Below are 22,184 nucleotides of genomic sequence, written 5' to 3'. Positions count from 1 at the left end.
TAATTAAATACTTATTTGTTATGTATTTTAAATCTTTTAAAAATATGAATGGTGTGGCTGGTAAGATGGCTCAGCTGGTAAAGTTACATGCTGCCAAGTCTAGCAATCTGAGATCAATCCCCAGGACCTAAATAGTGAAAGAGGAGAGCAATATGTTGTGTGACCACCACACACATACTTGGTGTACATGCATGTGTGCATACAACAAATAAATGTAAATGTTTTAAATCACATATTAGATAAACTAGTTAAGAGTTATCTTTAACCAACTTAAGTGTTATCAAAACTTAACAAAGATATTTTGTATGTACGTACCTTCTGTAGTTAATTTACTATTAGCTGTCTTAAAACAAGAACACATCCTAAGAAATTCAGATTTTTAATAAAATTTTATAAAGTTACCTTTGAGTTTGAATTCCAGAAGAAACAGTAGCAAATTCAGTAGAGCACACCTTTGGTCCTAGCTTCTCAGAGGCTGGAAAAGGGAGATGACTTGAGGGTAGCATGAGAGTGCTTTCAAGAAGAATACGAGTCAACTTAAGAGATAGCCCATACTTTTTCAAATTGCAGATTGTAATCTAGGAACTGCAAACTAATCTTCCCCCCACCCCACAATCAACTCATAATACCTCTAAAATTGGCTAGGGCTTTTAAGCTTTTCTCCCTAAGGAATACCTCAGAATCATAGTCAGTATTGAGCTAGCATTTTCACTCAGATGCCCAGGGGAAGGAAGCTCATGTAGTCTCACTGTTCCTTTAAGATTTCATGCTGAAATTGACATGGCAGAAATTTTATTCCATGGGACAGAATTGTTTTAAACCATTTTATGTGATAGCTATATTTGTTTCTGTATTAGCTATACTAGATTGGGAAATTGTCATGCTTTATTCATATATAAATTTGAATTCAATTTCAAATCATGTGCCTTAGAAAGGAAAGCTCTGATTAATAGCATGTCTCCTTAATGGAGAGACAATTTTAACATGGTTTAAGATTTGCACTAGAAAACATAATGTATATGCTGTAAATATGTTTTCTGACTAGAGAACTTTTTTGTGAAAAGCATGAATTCAATAAAATATTTCATTTTTCAAAATGACCATATACTTAAAGCAGCAATCAATAAACATTCAGAAATGTATGCTCATTCAGATGACCACAGATGTGCCCGATGAGGAGGCCAAAATGCTTTCGTTGCACATTTATTAGATGCTTCCTATTGCCCAAATATAGTTTTGGTGGTCTGGGATTATACCAAAATGATTTTTTAAAAACAAAATCATTTAGTCTTTGAAGATATCATGCAGTTTTGGGGATATTTATTCACTCCCCTTCCCCACAATTCCTTCTGTATCTACGCTTCTCCCATCCTCTTTCCTTCCTACCCAACTTTGAGGTTTTCTTTTAAGTCTCCCCACCACCTGTGCCCCCAGCATTGAATCCAGTTTGTATGGCCTAGTTAGCTAGACTTGGGAGTGGTATGATTAACCTACCAGGGGTTGCATCATTAAAGAAAAGTGGCCCTACTCCTGTAATTGGCCTTAAACTTGTAATACTTTTGCCTCGGATCCCTGAGTGCTAAGAGTGTAAGTATGTGCCACCATTTTTTTCTCAGTATTTTTAATTGCCATACAAAGTTCTGGATTTCAAATACAGTTTGCTTTTGTTGTTACCCTTTACAGTTTTACACCCCAGTGACCTGTTTTCTGCTTTCATGTCATGAATGATCCATTACCACCCTCTATAATACCACTTATTCCATTCTCTTAAACTTCTCTCTGATTTCATTACCTGTACATTACTGTTACCACCTCCCCAATACACAAACACACATATATATTAAAATTCAAAGTGCACATTTAAATTTGAGTCTGTAAAATACTTTGGGTAACAACCATTAATTCTGCCAATCTATGATTAAGGAAGGCCTTTTTGTGGTCTACTATTTTTCCACCATGTTAAATTTTCATTGAAAAAGTATTACTTCCTTGATTATAGGTGTATCATTAGGAATTTTGTTTTGACAGATAGATGGAATATTTTTTGTATTTTTTCTCAGCAATTGTTTTTTTAAGATTTATTTATTTATTTTATCTTTTTTATGATGTTTCTGATTATTTTTTATTGGATATTTTATTTACATTTCAGATGTTATCCCCTTACCCCATTCCCCCCACCGCCCAGGAACCCCCTATACTGTCCCTTCTGCTTCTATGAGGATGTGCCCCCTCCCTCCCACTTACTCCCACCTCCCCACCCATGATTTCCCCCACACTGGGCGTCCAGCCTCCATGGGACCAAGGATCTCCTCTCCTACCTATGCCCAACAAGGCCATCCTTAAATATACAGCTGGAGCCATGGGTCCCTCCCTGTGTGCTCCCAGGCTGGTGGTTTAGACCCTGGGAGCTCTGGTTGGTTGGTATTGTTGCTTTCCCCATGGGGCTGCAAACCCTTTCAGCTCCTTCAGTCTTCTGTCTTAACTCTTCCATTGGGAACCCCATGATCAATTCAATGGTTAGCTGTGAGCATCGGCCTCTGAATATGTCAGGGTCAAGCAGGCCTCTGAGGAGACAGCTATATCAGGCTCCTGTCAACATGCACTTCCTAGCATCCACATCAGCATCTGCCTTTGGTGACTGCACATGGGATGGATACCCAGATGGAGCAGTCTCCAGACAGCCTCTCCTTCAGTTTCTGTCCCACACTTTGTCTCCATATTTGCTTCTTGAGTATTTTCTTACTCCTTCTAAGAAGGACCAAAGCACCCATACTTTGGTCTTTCTTCTTCATGAGCTTCATGTGGTCTGTGAGTTAGTACACTATTGCTGTCTTCAGACACACCAGATCCCATTACAGATGGTTGTGAGCCACCATGCGGTTGATGGGAATTAAAAATCAGTACCTCTGGAAGAACAGCCAGTGCTCCTTACTTCTGAGCCATCTCTCCAGCCCACAGATTTTTTAGTTGAGTATTAAAACCTTACTTTTTATATGTTGATTTTATGCCCTACAACTTTTCTGAAATTATATAAAATCTGAGTTATTTGATGGAGTCTATAGAGCCTTTTGGATATAGAATCATCACATGTTCAAATAAAAATATGACTTCTTTTTTTTTGGTGTTGTCATTTTGCCCTAGCTAAAGCTTTGAGCACTATGGCAAATAAGAATGTAGAAAGTGCTACATTTATTGCATTCTGGATTTTAGAGAAAACACTACATCGTTGTTTTGCTATTCAGTAAAATATTTGCATAGATTTGTTGTATATGTTATTTGTTATTTTGAGTTAAAGATTTTTTTGAAAAACGATGCATTCACAGTGATATCTGACCCTGTTTTTTAAGGTCACAGCTCTCACGAATAACTAAAACTAAAGTTTCGCTTTTCTCAGTCATAATTGTTTCTAAGGTAAAGGCTGATGTCTAAAAGCACATTCCTAGTATGCAGGTGAGTGTCTGTGACCCTTTTAGATAAATACTTATTTAATAAGTTATATTTGGATGGTTTAGATTAGCTATCAAAGTCTTATAAAGCACTGAGAAAATAAATTTTAGAAATTAGTCACATGGTTTATAGATTTAACCCTGTGTTTACCAGTACACCTCCCCCCCAAAAGTTTTAATTTTTGAATAAGCTTTAAAATTTTTAAAACTTACTGACATTATGAGTAACTGCATTTCTATCATTTTTCTTGATTGGCAAGTTGAAAACTACTTGTGAAAATTTACACAACTGAGAAGATAGCACATTTTAGGTATAAATGCTGGACCCACATGTCTAGTTGCTTTTCTATCGCTATAAAGATGCACCATGACCAAAACAATGTATAGAAGAAAACATTTAATTAGAGGCTCGCTTACAGTTTCAAAGGGTTAGTCTGTGACCTTCATAAACAGGGAGCATTGCAGGAGACAGACAGACTATGGCACTGGAACAGTAGGAGAGCAAGTTGGTGGCAGGCAGAAGCTAGCTGATCCATTCAAACCACCAACCATAGCAGTTTTGGATCTCACAGGTAAAGTCTTCTGATTTCCACACAGAAAACACAAAATATTTGAACATAAGGAACCCTGTCATTCTTTCTGAGCTGAAGTCTTAGGTCGGGGGGATACCTTAGAGAAGCCCCAAGGCAGAGATGTTTATGTATCTGTAAGAGGTAGCACTAACTCACAGTAGTCTACATGTTTTCATCTGAAAACATAGGAATCACTGTCAACTTTTAAAATGCTGTCATTTCCATTGAAAAGTAGTTATGCTGTTGATTTTATTTTAAACTTTCAATTTCTGAGGGGGAAAAAAAAAAAACGCTAGAGCGTTCTCACCTTCCTAAAGTTCCTCATATTGTGAACTCTAACCATAAAATTATTCTCATTGCTACATCATAACTGTAATTTTGCTATTGTTATGAATCATAGGGTAAATTTCTGATTTGTAGGATATCTGATGGGTTTGCAACCTAAAAGTTGAGAACCACTGTAATAGATGATTGTCATTAAATGACATTAATTTCTGTATGTAGCAACAAATATGCAGATGACAAAAAAAGAGAAATTCTACAATTCAGAGTTATAGAAAGCTTCTTTATTGACAGGAAACTTCCAGACAGGATTTAATAACTAGATTCTTTGAAAGCACAGGATTCTATCCACTCACTAAATTATTTGGAATTGAATAGAGTTGTTTATAGGTCTAAGAAGTTCTGTTCATAAGTTTACTGCTTTTATTATTCCCCACCCCCCACATACCACGATTACAGTCTTCTACCCTTGAAGTGATTGATGAATGATTGAATGATTTGAATTAGTAAAGGATGGTAGAATTTAGTATGTAATTGTAAAATTGCTTTCGTTGTAAGGTTAAATAATGGTAGGAATTAGGACCTCTAGAGGATTGATCTTTAATAAGAAAGAAGCCTTGTTGTTTAGGCATTCATTATATCTAAGCACTTGTTCTCATGTGTATAGAATCATTGTTTGATAATGTAATATGACCTTATTGCAGTACATGGAGGGAAGGGGGTGCTGTGGTTGCATATGAACCCTAATTATAGCATTTATTTTCTGTGTACTTGCAAAATGAACCTCATTTTATCAAAGTTCATGAAAATTTGAGTTATCAATCCCTTTAGGATTTGCTGTTGGGTATTGACTCGAGACATTTTTTGCACTTTTGTGAGTATAATTTTGATACATTTTTGTATCTATAATTTTCTTCATTTTGGTCCTGTCATATTGTTGCTTATGAAAATTAAAAATTTTTATGTTCTAATTATTTGAAGGCCAGTATTGCCTAAGATTATAAATATTTATTGGATTTTAAGGTTATATTTATTATGACAAATTATATATTTGAAATAGTTTTTGTTATTTAAGGGAATATTCCAGGGTCAGGGTACATCCCAGGTATTCTGCGATCTCCCAGGAGAATCTCAAATTTGAGAGCAGACTGGAGATCTTGTCTATAAACAATGTTTTGTTAAGTGTGGGGATGTGGTTCAATGGTAGAGTACGTGCCTAGCATATGCAGGGTCCTGAGTTCAGTCCCCAGTATTGTACAAATAGATGATAAATACAGGATCATAAGTCTCTTAGTTACTCTTGAATAGGACAACTTCTAAATTATATTTGATGACCTTTTTGCACTTACTCATTTTATTAATTTTTAATTAATAATTTTATTCATTTACATTCCAAATATTGCTCCTCTCCCAGTCCCCCTCCAAGAGGTCTTTACCCTATTTCCTTTCCCCTTTGCACCTGAGAGGGGGCCCCCCTCCCTGGGCCATCCCCTTTCCCTGGAACATAAAGTTATAAGCACAGTGACCAGAATTTTGGAGTTAACATTCTTCCTTAGCTCTGTTTACATACAAATCTCTTCACTGTAGTGCGAGGAGAAATGAGGGTCCCTGAAGAAGCTCTTAAGGTAAGAGTTTATCCTTGTTGCCAGGCTGTTACTAGACTTGACTTCTTTCATGGAAGTTTCACTTTGATTTTAAATGTTTTGTAGCACGAAAAGTTTACCATTCAACTTCAATTGTCCCAGAAGTCTTCAGAATCAGAATTACCAAAATCAGCAAGTGCCAAAGGCACAGACTGCAAAGTGGAGGCTGCTGCAGAAGTGCAGCACAGAGCCACAGAAGCACTGAAATCTGAAGAGAAACCTGTGGGTAAGTAGTCTGCAGGACCTGGAGAGCCGCAGTAGCCATATCTTTGTATTTGTATGTCTCTATAGAGGGAGGAAGGAGAGGAAGCACACACACATCATCAAGTTGGTACCTACAGAAACTGACTGTTGAAGCATGTAGAAAGCAAGCAGCTGATGTTTCCAATGCCAAATCCCAGGCAGAAGAGAGTGTCCCTTGGGGTGAGGCTTTCAAGCAAAAACAACAACAAACTAAAATACAGAAAGGTAGTATCATGTTGCTTACAACATCCAACAGAGACTGACTGGGGAAACTGAGGCAAGTAGCTGCAGTCCTGTATTGAACTGTCCCCTGGTGTCCCAGATTCTCAGAGCCAAGTTTCCATTTCCAGCTTCTCTCTTTGTATGCAGACACTTGCATATTAGTAGATAATAATAATCTCTGTGAAAATAGTTTGTTTTTTAGCTGTCCTTAGGACACATGTTATACTTTTGGGCTATTTTGTTTTTCTCTTCTCTCCCTGTTAGACAGTTAAGGGGACTAACCCATCCCCAGACCTTGGAGGATGCTTTGAGACAAACATGCTTGGGGTCTGACATGGGGCTTGCTCTCTGTCCCACTTCCAGAGTTAGCTTCTCACTGAGCTGCAACAACACACAATAGTTTGTCAATATAAGCACAGTAGTTGTCAATATAACATATATTACAATACTCTAACTCCTTTGGAAAATTGTGAATTTCTACTAACTCTTAAATTATATTTTTTGTTCTCATACACCTATCTATACATGCATAAAAATAATGCATACTGGTGACTAATTCCAGAGAACATTTTAGTGTAAGTTTACCCTAGAAAATGTTGACAACTATGTCTAAGTGTATCTTAAATATTTAAGGAAAGTAGTTTCAATATTTGAAGAAAATAATAGTTTAAAACTGTAGCTTATTATATTATCTATGTTTCTCTGAATTATAAATGAAATAAAGGGAAATTTTTTAAAAATTATTTATTTTATGTATATGAGTTCTCTATTTGCATATATACCGACATTGGAGAAGAGGGCATCAGATCCTAGTATAGGTGGTTATGAGCCATCATGTAGGTGCCGGGATTCGAACCAAATGAGCCATCATGTAGGTGCCGGGATTTGAACCAAGGACCTCTGGAAGAGTAGTCAGTGCTCTTAACCTCTGAGCCATTTCTCTAGCCTGCAAAAGGGAAATTTTTAATAATACAGCATCATCTATATATCATCTAATGCTTACAGTGTTAATAATTACAATGATGCTTTACATATAATCCCTTCAAGTAACAACTGTATTAAACTGATAAAAAATACATCTACTGAAACTAAAGATTTGCTAACATTGAGTGAGCACAAATGTAGTTAATGTCTAATACCCCTGTGCCATTTTTCATGCCAAAATTTGCTTTAGTTTCATCTTTTATATATTTAGACTTAATGGCATTCCTGATCAGACTGTTTTTATTATTCCCTTGGTAATTACTGTGTAATGCCAAAAAAATTCTTCTACCTAAGTCATTTCTGTCTAAATACGCAGTGATCAATTTTTACAGAGTTACAGATCTTAGTTATATACCAGAGCCCTGTAACACTTAAACAAAAAGTTGCTGTCACACGTAGAAAGTTGCATTACTTAGTCACTGCCAATGTGCATTCACTTAGTCATGTCCAGTTCATGCACAAATGCTACATTACTGAAACTAGAGTACTTTTAAATCAACCAAGTAAATTTAGCATCACATAAAATATATTTTTTGTTTCATCTGCTTTAGGAAGATGTTTTTTACTCACTTCCTTTTAGATGTCTCTGCTGTACCCCGAGGCACTCCATTGTACGGGCAGCCGTCATGGTGGGGCGATGATGAGGTGGATGAACAAAGAGCTTTCAAAGCCAATGGCAAGCCTGAGGAAAAAAGTCAGGAACCTGGGACTTCAGGTAAGAAGACCTCAATGCCTATGACATCACATTCATATTGGGCAAGTATTTATAGTCTAAACAAAAGTCACTGTACTCTGAAAAATGATCTATACCATAACTTCATTCTTAAAATGGCTTTGCTCTTATAGTTTTTTATGAGTCTTGTATAAAATACTAAGTACAATGTGTATATAATACAAAATCTTGTTACATTTTTCCTGTTTATGAAATTGTTTAAAAAAAACAGGTTAATAGCATTAACTGGACATTTTAAGTATTTCAAAATGATTGATTATTAAAATGAATTTATAAAAGTAGGTACATATGAGTTAGATGTTTTTACTTGATTCATTCTCATATATTCATTGTAAAATAAATTCTCTTATATTCAGAAATATGATACAAAGCTATAAGTTTTTTAAATTCCTAGCATTCTCATTTTATTGAGATAAGATAGCAGTATGATTCAGAGAATTCAACAACCAAAGGCCAGAGTCAGTTATGGTTTAGATCTTCACATTAGTAACTAAGGAACATGTTCTGTTCTTGGTGGTGTACTTAAGTGGTGACCAGTATCCAGAAAAATCAAGATTTCCAGGATAAATGGAGATATTGTCACATAAAGTTGTTGAAAAGGCATCAGAACTGAAAGACAGAGCAGCCCGTTTGTTCAGTAACAGCAGATAGAGATCCAGAACTGGAGGAGTCAAGCACAGACACCAAGGCTCAGTTTGGAAGACATATTATGTGTGACTCTGAGGCAAAAACAATCCCCGTCAGAACTCTTTCAAGTTTTCTTTGACTATTTACACAAAGTAGGCAGGACAGTTTTCTTAGCTGGAGAATTATAAACATTCTGTCTTTTGATTTAGTCTACTTAAACCAGCGTACAAATCTAAAAAAGCTGTCAATAATCAATAGGTCCTGTGATGCTAAACTTTGCAAATAACTCTCTATCACAGCTTTCTTGTTTCTTCCTCAATGTTTTTCCTTTTTATTATTTAATATGCCTTCCTGTCATGTTAATGACAGAACTGCTCCCTGATACTAAGTAGCAAAGGAATGTACTGGCTTCCACACCTGGTTCCTCTCGTGGTTGTGCAGTGCAATAGACAGGCTTGTTGGCTACTCTTGTCATTTCTGTCTTGGTATCCACAGTATATGTACACTGATACAGTTACCGTCACATTCAAAGCTGCTGCCACCAGCATCCAAAGTTACACAGTTTTTGATCAAACCAGCAGAAAAGAACAAAAGTTGTGTACAGAAGACATCCTGGGATTTGGAAGAAGACCTTTCCCAAAAATCTTCAACCCATCGCTCATTAGCTTCTCACAGATTCAGAAGGTCACTTGCTGTTCTAACCAGTCTCTAACAATGCATATGAGATTATCACTAAAACCCTTGCTCCCCTCGAAGCATGGTGTGGGATTATTTGTCCCTAAGGCATATGAGCAGTGTCACAGAAAAGTCATAGTAAAAACTGTTGAAGTTCTTTTAGGAAAAAGTTTCTTTAGGAAGGAGAAACAGGAAAAGGAAACCAGAAATCAGTTAATATCTGCTTTATTTTTTATTTTTTTCTCTCCATTTTATATATTACCTACGTCTATGTCTTTCTTTCCAGTGCTGAGTCATAATTGAACTTTTGAGTTTACATTACAACCTCATTGCTGTAAACTATACATAGCAAATGTGAACTGATCTTCAGTTCAGAAACAACTACAGTGACTCTGTTTTGCCTGCCAAGTAGAAATTGAACTTTTTGATCCCTGATGCACCTTGTATCTCATTATTGTTGTTTCAGTATTATCTCCCTTTGTGCCCTCATATAAATTGTGCTTAATTCCTGCCTCCTCTTCTCCCACAGTATGTGTCATTACTAAATGATAATGTACTGCCAGTATGTAATACTGTTTCACTATTTTTGCATAAATCTTGACTGAACTCTAAATTTCTTACTTCAAGTTCCATATATTCTAACTTCATTTTGCACTAGAGATAATTACCTGATATAGGGAGGATATAACCAGTTAGATAGGTTAAAAAAAAATCAGTTTAATAACTATTGCAGTATTCTGAAACTAATTACACGATACTGAAAATTAAGGAGCCATTAAAAAAATGTGTTGTTTATTCTCACACAACTTTAAAATTTTGAGGTACATAACTTGTACAATCCAGTGTTGCATGCATATGACTGGTAAAAGAGTAGAAGCCTGACAAAAAGTGGCTGACACTCAGTCTTGCTTACTTTGTTCATCTCTTCCACATGCTTTGTATGCATCTCATCATGGCAATATCTAAAGATAGCAGTTTTGCACATTTTATAAATTAAAGAATTGAGACACAGAGTGATGTTAGTTTACTTACCAAAGACAGTACTTATTCATGAGATTCCAAAGATAAACACATCAAGTTCTCATACAGCAGATGTGGGGCATGCGTCATTTACCATTGAATTTGGTGACGTTATATCAGGAAAAGTAACTCTTAGAGACCATGTAACCAAATTCATTTCTGATCAGTTCCACAAGTAAAACCATAGTGAAACCCTCTCTCAAAGATAGATAGATAGGTAGATAGATGGATGGATGGATGGTTGGATGGATGGATGGATGGATCGATGGATGGATGGATGGATGTAGATAGATAGATAGAACGAGCAAGCAAGGAAGCCAACCTGGGCAACATAAGCCTTATCTCAAAATAAATAAGCAAAAAAGAGAACCAAAAAAATATAGATTGTTAGCTGTTAATATCTTCTAGTTTATGTATATAGAATTAATTCTAGCTTAGTTACTAAATTCTTGATAATTGAGATTAATTATAAAATATTAGTACAAACAAATACTATCTCTTGTAGTTTAATTTGGTTTAAATAGAAATAGATGTGAATAAAAATTAACATCAAATTCATGAACATCAGAGTATCTTTTATCAATGTTGTGAGAAAAGAAAGCTGTTTAACTTTTCTAACATGATATTAAAATTCCTTAACAATTATTCTACTATGAATTTCAAAAGGATGACATCTCATGATTTTGTCTTCGGAGAAATGAATCTCTGTTCACATAATAAAATTTCCACATATTCTAACAATGATTTTATTACTGAGTTATTGAGAGTTAAACCATTTGTCATAAGTCATTATGAGATGTAGTATCTATATCTCTACCTTCTTAGAGAAAGCTAATAACAATTTTTTTCCTTTATTACTGAGAATCATCATTGTTAAGTTATTGATACCTTACAGCAGTGTTCTCCAGAGCCTGAGAGCTCTGAATACTGAGTGGCTCTGGGATCCTATGTTTTCAAGGCCAGTTATCTGCTCTTGATTTTCATCTTACCTCTCTGCTTGCTATAATAATTTCTCTGAGATACTTTCACTTTTCATTGGTAAACCCAATGGAGTTGATTTTGAAAAGAATAATTTTTACTTTGTGTATTTCTGTTCTTAAATATTCTCAGCCTTTTGTATACATTTTTTTGACAGTATGAACATGGCTATTGTGATTATTACTATTTTAGTAATGGGGCCATATATCCTCTGTTATCTTGTATATCTTCCATACCAGACCCCACATACTTAATGACAAGACTAATGCTTTCATTTTTCTGTGACATAAAAGATTTTTTATAATCTCATATTTAATATGATGACATCAAATTATAGCACCTAATGAATTGTACAGAGATGTAATATTTGAAGGTATTTCAGAAGACTAAATAGTTTGTATAATTTTAAAAATTGATGAAAAACAGCCTAGTTTGCCTATATTACCTTTTTTCCCCAGTAAATTATAATTGATTTACTATGAATCTGCTTAGAATAAAGCTGATATTTGAGCCTTAGGGAAATTTATTTCACCTTAATTCTTTTATGATTGTAGGCTATCTTGATAATGAATAGTTTTTATTTTCTCAACCAAAGGGCAGCTTGGTATTTACCTTCTTTCTTGTACATCTGCACTACCTAATTACACCTGTTTAAAAACATCTCACATCTTTATGCAATGTCTTAAGCAATGGAGGAGTTGTCACAGTGTTCTGTATTTGTCTGCTCCCCTTGTCACTCACTGTTGTTCAGCTTTTACCCATGTCCTTTGGGCTTTGTGCACATTCTGCGGTACAGAGATGTAAACTAAGCTTCTTCCAGACTTACTGGCTGACAACAGAATTTTCTGTTTTTGCATTGTTTCTTTCATACTGCTGCTTGCATGGCCATGCTGCAAGCAAGCCACATATTTTATCACTAACCACTTTTACCTAATAATGTGTGTCATCTCCTGAGCTTACATAATTTCAGTTTTGTCCTAGAGTGGGGTCTCTGAATATTATAATTGAGACTGGTAAGTGGAATTGTAATTTCAAAGCATCGCTTATGTATTTATTTTATATCTCCATCTTCACTTGACTACCTCTTTATTCTTAGAGCCTTACATTTATTCTCCAATGGTTCAAATAGCCCATTCTGGTGACATGTTTAGGTGATTCATGCCTTTTCTATGAAACTGTGTGTGTGTGTGTGTGTGTGTGTGTGTGTGTGTGTGTGTGTGTGTATACATGTGTGTGTATACAGAACATCTCCATTCCTTCTTTAATTCTTTCTCACCTTGATGATTTTTCCTGCTTTTGTTTTTTTGTTTGTTTTGGGTTTTGGGTTTTTTGTTTGTTTGTTTTTTGGGGTTTTTTTTGGGGGGGGTTGCCATTGCTGCTGTTCACCTTGCATCTCCTAGTGGTATTGGATCATAGTCAAGACCTTTTTATGTCTGTTACTTCTGTCTGTCATACAAGTGCAATTGTCTTCATCCAGACTGTTAGCTGCCTTCTGATTCTCAGAATAGTAATGGTCATTACCAATGACTCTCATGATACAGGCTCCCAAATATCTTGAATTCTCTCCTTTTTTTTTTTTTTTTTTAATTAGGGTGCAGCATAGATGCCAAGCACGTGGAGGAACAGTCTGCAGCTGCAAGTGAAGAAGCACTTTTTCCTTTCTGTAGGGAACCAAGTTATTTTGAAATTCCTACAAAAGAATTCCAGCAGCTATCACAAATAGCAGAGAGCACTATTCATGAGATTCCAACAAAAGACACACCAAGTTCCCATACAGCAGGTGCAGGGCATGCTTCATTTACCATTGAGTTTGATGACAGTACACCAGGAAAAGTAACTATTAGAGACCACGTGACAAAATTCACTTCTGACCAGCGCCACAAGTCAAAGAAGGCCTCTCCAGGAACTCAAGACTTGCCAGGAATTCAGACAGGAATGATGGCACCAGAAAATAAAGTAGCTGACTGGCTAGCTCAAAACAATCCTCCTCAAATGGTGTGGGAAAGAACAGAGGAGGATTCCAAGAGCATTAAAAGTGATGTTCCTGTGTACTTGAAAAGGTTGAAAGGTAAAGTGACCTCCAGAGATTCCTATTGTGTCATAAGTTACCAGACAGACTACTGTTACTTAATTATACAATGGAAAATAGCTTTCCAAAATTTACATTTAATTTTAAAGCTCAAAAGCAAACAACACTATTCGTGTCCAGATTTCTCATTTATATTAGCCTTTCTTTGCTTTCTTCCCAAAACCACATTGGTTTGGGGATGGCAAGTTACTTATGTCATTTAATATCTTTACCTGCAGAAATACAAAATCTATTAATTACACAAAGCAGAATTTCCCAGAAAATAATCCCCATCATTTTGATTTAAAGAAAGGATATGTATGGTTCTTTTTCTCTGTATTGTGCTTTCAATATAGTATCATTTCTAAGTTAAAACAAAATAAGTAGCTTAAAACAAAATTAAGCTCTTTCTATAGGCTGAAAGCTCTGCTTACACCAGAAAGTCACATTACTTATGGAGTGCTTCAAACTGCAAGCTGTTTGCAGAAGCTTCTCACAAAACAGATCCTTTCAGTTTAGGTATATTTACTAGATATTTACAATTCTAATGTAAACTTTTGTGCAATCAATTGTGAGTTGATGTTCATTTGTGGACATTAATCATATTATATAGTAATATTAGCTATTATATATAATTTATTTAACACTTGGTTACAGTCATTGCATGTACATTGATTGTAACAACTAATCAGCTTCCCACTGGTTTTGTGAATTGAATTTATTTTGGAATTTGTGTTACTCTGTCTTGTGTTTTAATATGCTATTAATAAGAGAATGGTCTTGAACAAATGATGGTGAATTTGACAGTTCTGTGACTTTTTTGAGGAGATGATTAATTCTATTTTAAAAACGGCTTTTGGAGATTAGAGAGATCTGTATAGCCTACTCTATTCCTTAACCCTTCATCTGGGACTTCAGCCTATGCTATTATCAAGTGACTTCATTGTTAATGACTGAACTGACTCTGGCTTTAATTATAGTGATCAGCAGTCACCTGGCAGAAAAGCAATTGAGCTCTGATTGTGATATATTTACTCCTGTTAGATGATATGTATATCATAGTTGAATCATACACATTGAAAGGTTAAAGATAACATATGTAAAATGACTGTTAATGTAAACTTGATAAAAAAAAATAGTCATAAGCTAGTATGCCTTGAAAATGAGTCTTCTTAAAACTCATACACTTACTGAATAGATGAAGAATGAGCTGAAAAGATCCTTTAGGAAGATACCATTGAAAAATCTTTGTGAAGGGGCTGGAGAGGTAGCTTAACAGTTAGGACCCAGGTTTAATTTTCAGCACCCAAATGGTGGCTCCATACCATCCATAAAGAGGGGATCCAGTGTCCTCTTGTGACTTCTTCAGGAACCAGGTATTCACAGGGTAAACTTACATGCATGTATGCAGGCAAAACACTCATAGACATAAAATAAAATAATACTTAGAAAAATCTTTGAAAATCCTTTTACAGCAGTGTAATTGTTATTGTTTTCTGTATTAACAATTACTTTTAAACCATCATTTTTGTATATTCTCTGCTCTTCACCAGGGCCTATTCAAACCTAATTAAAAGAAGAATCATTAATATCCATATGAACACTGTCTTTATACTGATCAGAATATATTTTTAACTTTTGCCAAAAATTGGTCTAGTCACTATTGACCTTGAATTCTTTCATATTTGACATTAGCCTATTTTGAAAGCCATCCAAAAAAATCCATTCCCAGCAATAACTCAGGTTGTATTCCAGATAGAGCCATGTTGTTTATTTCTTCATACTTATTTACAAATGACATTTCACTTTCTTCAAAATTCAGAGATAACAGTTTCCCACTAGCTTATGAAAGGGATACATTCAGATTTTGAATAAATAGAGGTAGATAGTAGTTAGTAACAATTTATTAAAACTCAGACTTTTAGCAACTATGAAAATCAGTTGATATGAGATAAAGATAGATACATAGGTAGGTAGGTAAGTAGATAGATAGATAGATAGATAGACAGACAGACAGACAGACAGACAGACAGACAGATGCCTTGATCCCTCAAGAGTAAAGTGCACGAGCTTTGGGACAGTGAGGAAAGTAATGTTTACAAAGCCCATATCCTTTTACCCTTTAGGAGAGTTGCAGCTTCCTTTATACCAACTTCTCACAAAGTACAGCCAAGCTAACCTAAGGGATAGTAAGTGAACATCTAAATTTAGGCATAGTTAGTGATCAGCAGAGGGGTTAAAAAGCATGTTGAACATTTATTTCCTCATGGTCTTTTTTTGCTGGATAGAAATGTAAGATTGCAACATCTAATTGGGGCTGGCTTACAGATTCAGAGGTTCAGTCTGTAGTTCTCTTGTGTTATATTTTCACCATTATTGGGAGCTTTCAGATTTATTAGGAACAAACCCATACACTTTATAAATCCTTTCTCCTAGACATACATCTCATTCTCTCATACATAGCAAGCCTTTTCTTTCTGATTGCTCTCTTGTTGGCAGATGTTCACTTTAGAGTAGACAGCCTGGGAATGTTTCAAAATCAGATTATTCCTACAAAATTGGATTCTGTCAATGTACATTCCAATATACCAGATTGAACTATAACTTTGAAAAGATTTTAGTTAATCCTTGATTGGTGATTCAATCGAAATCATGCTGTCTTAGGGTTTACTGCTGAGAGCAGACACCATGACCAAGGCAACTCTTCTAAGGACAACATCTAATTGGGGCTGGCTTACAGATTCAGAGGTTCAGTCTGTTATCATCAAGGCAAGAGTGTGGTAGCATCCAGGCAGGCATGGTGCAGGAGGAGCTGAGAGTTCTACATCTTCATCTGAAGGCTGCTAGAAAACTGGCTCCCACATGGTTATAGTCGGTTCTCAAAGCCCACCGCACACTGACAGACTTCCTCCAGCAAGGCCACACCTCCTCCAACAAGGCCACATGCCCTAAAAGTGCTATTCCCTTGGCCACACATTCAAACCACCACACATCCTGGAGTTACTCTTGCTCTGATCCAGAAAAACCTTTGTTGGGAGGCTAGAGTAACATTGGACATGACATCTACCTGTATCTGTACTGTAGATGTTAGATGGAAGGGTGTAGTAGAAGTCTTTATAGTTGGTAAGATGTCAGCATCTTTTAACACTTTGAAGCCACTAGAGTTTAGAAATTTCTGCTAGGAAAACATTTGTAAAGATTGGTTGTTATTAATAGAAGCTACAAATTTCAATTTTTACTGAAAGGTATACTGAACTTTTACAATTATTGAATATCACAATTTAGATATACTCCATTTTAATGACATTCGTTTTCTATTTAATAATAAGTTTTTCAGTTACACCAGTCTTGTAAAATATTATTCCTTTTATTTATTGAGATCATACCCACTTTATTTTCTCATTGCCTTTCCTCTGTACAAACCCTCCCATAAACCCCTTCTCACTCTGTCTCAAATTATTGCTCACTTTTTCATAATTGTTCTTACATACATAATTCCTAAATATATAAACAATCTGCTGTGTCTATATAATCTTGCTTGTTTTCAGGCAGGGCTGATCATTTGATAATCAATTGGTGTGCTCTTCCTTGGGGAAGACCATTTCTCCCACTCTTCATCCCTTAGTTGCCTGTAGTTCTTTGTGTAGGATTGAAACCTTGGAGTCAGGTCTTTGGTTTTTTGTTTGTTTGTTACCAAAGGTTTACAATTGAGAGGCAGAACTAATGTGTATTAGTGTTATATGTACAAACTATGACAGGTGATGGAACATTGCTTATTCTTTTAAGGGATTGAGAAATCTTTTATAAAGTTGGATTTAGAGAAAGAAAAGTAATAACTGAATTGTTTATAAAGGGCCTAATTATTGTTTGGTCAAATATAATTGTAACTGTTGCACTTGAGGGCAATGTGCAGAACCTGTCATACTAATGAACAGACAACTTTGTCTTAGAAAGCAGAAGGGTATCAAAACAATTGGCACTTTTGTATGTGCTTCTGGTTTTCTACATGGAATTTTTTTCTTCTCTACTATATCATGTCTTTCTTGTGTCCAGGAAACAAACATGATGATGGTACACAGAGTGACTCAGAGAATGCTGGGGCACACAGACGCTGTAGCAAGCGTGCAACTCTGGAAGAACATTTACGGCGCCATCACTCAGAGCAGAAAAAGAAGGTCCAGTCTACTGAAAAGCATCAAGACCAGGCTGCTGTAAGTCAAACTGCTTTTATGATTGCATTCTTTGATGAAGATCATTCCAGAAAGAGAAGGTCATATTCTTTTACTCAAAGTTCAGGAATCTTATGTCAGGAAACTACTTTCTCAACACCACATACAAAACTTGAAAAAGCAAAATCTCCATCAGCAGATGCCAAAGTGGTTTCTTTGTCTTTACAGACTAGCTCTACGCATCACAGAGGGGGGCATGGTGTTCCACATGGGAAATTGTTAAAACAGAAATCAGAGGAGCCATCGGTGTCAATACCCTTCCTACAAACTGCATTATTAAGAAGTTCAGGGAGTCTTGGGCACAGACCAAGCCAGGAGATGGATGTAATGTTAAAAAATCAAGCTACTTCTGCCTCTTCAGAAAAGGATAATGATGATGACCAAAGTGACAAGGGTACTTATACCATTGAGTTAGAGAATCCCAACAGTGAGGAGGTGGAAGCAAGAAAAATGATTGACAAGGTAAATAATTGAAATTTGAGTATGATGGTAGTTGTGGGGGGCTGTTGACTCTCAGACCTTATTGGAGAGCTGGTTGAAATGTTCTCACACAGTAGGTGGTGTTGGGACTTTAGGGTTTTGTTAGGGATCTAGAAGACTAATAGCAAGAACAAAATGTTTTCCTACTTTCATTTTCACTCATATTTTCCTGAATTTTAAGTCTTCTACACTTAAACTACCTGGGCCTTTTTAAGATATATAAATTTCATTGGCCTTAAAACTGTTGTCATTTTGTACTTATTTTCTATTAAAACTGAACAAAGAAGTAGGTTTCTATAACTATTAACATGAATATAATGAATATAAATGTTAACTGGTTTTCTATCTACTAATTTCATTTTGGGAGCAGATGAAAAGCATTTGCTGTGATTAGCTTTACCCATATTCTCTTCACTACCATCTGTGATGCAATCAGAACAAAATCAGCTTTTATATGTTTTGTTCATTTTAGTTAGGCTTATCCCAGTCCTAATGATTTGTCTATTTTTCAGTATTTCTTTGATGATACTGGTTTATTTACATGCTGATTTTTATATGACTTCTAAAATACTTCCCAAGTTATTATGATAGTAAATAATGAACCTTAGAATGAGCTATTTATATTACCACCTGGAAAATAGCAACCTAAGTTTGACTAAACATTAATCTTTTGTTTAAATTCTTGTTACTCAAAATATGCTCGTAAGTGAACAACATTGATATCACTTAAGTAGCTAGTACAGACATATTGGATCAGAGTCTCTGTTAAAAACAAGATAAGCATGTGGTTCATGTGTACATTAACATTTAGAATATTGTAATTTTAAAAGCAGGCCATCAGAGAATGACCAACCCTCTGGGATGCAGGCAAAAATAGTATGACTGTGTTCACTTTTAATTCTCAACATATTATTTTTATTTTAGTATTCTATAGCATTTGCAATGAATTCACTGGTATACATGTGTAATTTATAAGCATGAATGTATTGAGTCTAATTATTCTATTTTTAGAGTAGCATAATGCCTGACTTTTAGAGACCTGTTAGTTTGGAAAATAAGTGTTATATGTAAACAGTACTTTTACCATTGTTTTAAAAAAAAAAAAAAAAAAAAGCATGGGCTTTAAAAAGCCATAGACAAGTTCACTGCAGGATTGGTTAATATTTTTCCATTAAATACTATTTTATGATTATATTTATTAAGAACATGGCTGTTTACAAGTATCTGGAATTAAGTGTATAAACTATATGTACTATCCTCTTGGGTTAAATCAACTTCTTTAAGCTTAATGCTTAACGTTTAAACACTTAAGTGTCATTTATTTCATAAATTAAAACTTCTTTTAGGTTTAACAAGAACTCAAAAGACACATAGGAACCTTGTCATGATGTCTGTCATATAGCTGTATGAAGAAGACCTTTTAATTACTAATTACTACTTTTTAAATTAGTCATATGACTCTCTACCCAAAGTCTGGTGAGTCCTAAAAAGTTCTTTCAGCACTAAAGAACTTAAATCAAAAAGCCAAGGTGGAAATTATAGTAAAAGGGACAAGCCTGGGCCTGTGTGCAAGAAAGAGGCATTTCTACAGATAGGCCTACTTAGGAAAAGTGATAGGCAGTGGGGAGTTCACAGAATCTGATCATTAGTTGTTGTCCAAAATGATCATATACATTGTTTTCATTCTCAAGGAGCCCTATAATATATCATCACTTTCAGAATAGAGAAACCCAAGATTTTAGAGCAAGAAACACTAAAAAAGAGTGGTAGTATGCAACTGGATAGCTAATTTATCCATTCTTCTTTTGTATAAACCAAATAAATAAATAAATAAATAAATAAATAAATAAATAAAATCCCTAAAACCAAGACTGCTTCAAAGAATACAAGAGTCATTCCATTGTCATGTGACTGCCACAGTAAGAGAGCTAAGAGTTTAGGAGGTATGGTTAAAGCTAGAAGCTGAAGTCAGGCCAGCTTAATACTAGGCTTTGCAGAACAAACATGGAACTAGATTTAGATATCTGAAGATGTAGTGATGGATGCAGAGAAAATAAAGGGCAAAAATAGCTAGACTGAGGCGTAAGCAGTCTTTTGAAAGGACTAGAGTAATAAACAGACATGCCCAGTCATCTGTAGCTCCCTCGTTAAAGCTCGAGGATGTATAATAAAAGTTGGAGCAGCTGTTGTCCAACTTAATTTGTTTTGGTCTGCAAAACTTCCATATAGTTGTATTTCCTTTCTTATTCTATCATTGAAGAAGTAATTTTATTGATAGTGTGCCATACTTTATATGAGGAAAAGATTATTCAAATGGAAAATACTGTGTATTCTTTATCTCAAGAAGTATGTGTTTAGTGGGATATACTTACAAATAAAGTTATATGTTGAATGCTTTGAGAAGTGTAACATGTTGAAGGAAATGTTACCATAGCTTCCAAGAGGATGTCTCAGGCTAAAATCTCCTTATCAGAGAATTAACCACTTAATTTAAATAGTTAAACTGTCTAAAAGGGTCTATAGACACTATCATCTCGTTGCATTTTAATCTTAAGCATAATCATTGCTTTACTGATTCTATGGTTTTGTCCTTATTTACCTAAGTGCTCTAAGAAACTGTTCTCAGTATTCTCAGTGAGTACTAGATTTAACTGCCAGCTGAGTTAATTTTGCAGCATATATAATTAACTCTGTAATAGAGATAAAAAGTTTAAAAATATATATAAGCCAGTCTTAATCAGAAAATGAAGGGCAAGAGTACTTAAGATATAATGAATAAAGGAGAAAGAAAGGCTTGTTCAGAGGACCACAGTTACGTTTGCAGAGAGAAAACTTCTAAGTTAAGAAAGAAAACAAAGAATTTAAACTATTTTTTATTCAGAAAGAACACAAAGAAAAAGATAGAGTTATGTGGTACCTTATTTTTAAAATCAGAGTAAAATTTCCATAACATAGATATTTTAGTCATTGAGAATGTGTGGTTCAGTTACTATTCACCTATAATTCCAGTACTTGGTAAGCTGCAGCAGAAGGATGATCAGTTGAAAGTCCTCTCAGAAGTGTCTTGGAAGCTGTGGTACATTGATGGCACTGTCTACTTCCAAAATGTGTCGATGACTCTAAAAAGAAATTGTACTTAAGTATGTCTTTTCTCATTGTTCTGATACCTTAGCAACTATCTATCTGATTTCTATCTCTCTGCATTTACTTAGTCTGGATATTTCCTATGAATAGAGTCATTCTATACATGGCCTTTAATGACTGGCTACTCTTCTTGGAATATTGTCTTGAAGATTCATCTATGTTGTGACATGGAATGCCACTTCATTCTTTTATGTCACTGAATCATAAATCATTCTATTATAGAAACTTGTTATCTAATCATCCATTGACAAATGTTGAGTTTGAGTCCATTTTTGACTGTTGTAAATGATGCTGTGAACAAGAGTGTATCTGTATTAGAGATGGACAGGTGGCTCAGCTGTCGAGACTACTGGCTGTTCTTCCAAAGGACCTGGATTCAATTCCTAGCACCTGAATGGCAGCTCACAACTGTACCGCCAGCTCCAGGGATCCAGCACCCTCATACAGACATAATATGCAGGCAACGCACAATGTACACAAAATAACAATGAAAAAAAACAGATAAATTTATCTGTATGTATATATGTAGTATATAATGAATGGTAAATAATCTCTCCTAACTTCTTTCTGAACTCTTGTAACAATTTTGTCTAAACTTTAGATTTAAAAGGTTAGTTACAAATATCAGAATCATAGTGTTAATCCCTTATATTTATTCCATTGAATTTTAAGATATTTATCTTTTTAAAAGTTCTTATATTTTTCTGGGAAAATACTGTAAATTTAAAAACAAAACTTCTTTTTTATATCATCTTGAGCTATTTGACTCTATGCACTAGAGATTAGCATAGACTTTGAGTGGTTAAATATTTTTTTGAAAAAAGTGGGATTTTGTACT

General features: G+C 35.1%; 1 protein-coding gene across 11 annotated transcripts in view; it reads left to right on the top strand.

The window, feature by feature from the left end:
* The window catches only part of Cep170 (centrosomal protein 170), an 83,572-nt gene that overhangs the window by 29,151 nt on the left and 32,237 nt on the right, over positions 1–22,184 (top strand). For 5 of the 11 annotated variants that reach the window (XM_076914558.1, XM_076914556.1, XM_076914555.1 and 2 more), the window contains exons 5-10: positions 5,870–5,925; positions 6,010–6,169; positions 7,973–8,107; positions 13,017–13,493; positions 17,547–17,704; positions 17,891–18,184. In XM_076914558.1, the coding sequence (XP_076770673.1) occupies positions 5,870–5,925; positions 6,010–6,169; positions 7,973–8,107; positions 13,017–13,493; positions 17,547–17,704; positions 17,891–18,184 (1,280 nt within the window). Of the gene's footprint in view, positions 1–5,866; positions 5,926–6,009; positions 6,170–7,972; positions 8,108–13,016; positions 13,494–17,546; positions 17,705–17,890; positions 18,185–22,184 lie in introns of all 11 variants that reach the window. The other 6 variants (XM_076914557.1, XM_034520153.2, XM_076914561.1 and 3 more) reach the window with 3 other exon arrangements.

This window comes from Arvicanthis niloticus, chromosome 16 (assembly GCF_011762505.2).
Source record: "Arvicanthis niloticus isolate mArvNil1 chromosome 16, mArvNil1.pat.X, whole genome shotgun sequence".
In the NCBI taxonomy this organism is placed as follows: domain Eukaryota; kingdom Metazoa; phylum Chordata; class Mammalia; order Rodentia; family Muridae; genus Arvicanthis; species Arvicanthis niloticus.
Note: the sequence above shows the minus strand (reverse complement) of the source record. Positions and strands in the feature narration are given on the sequence as shown.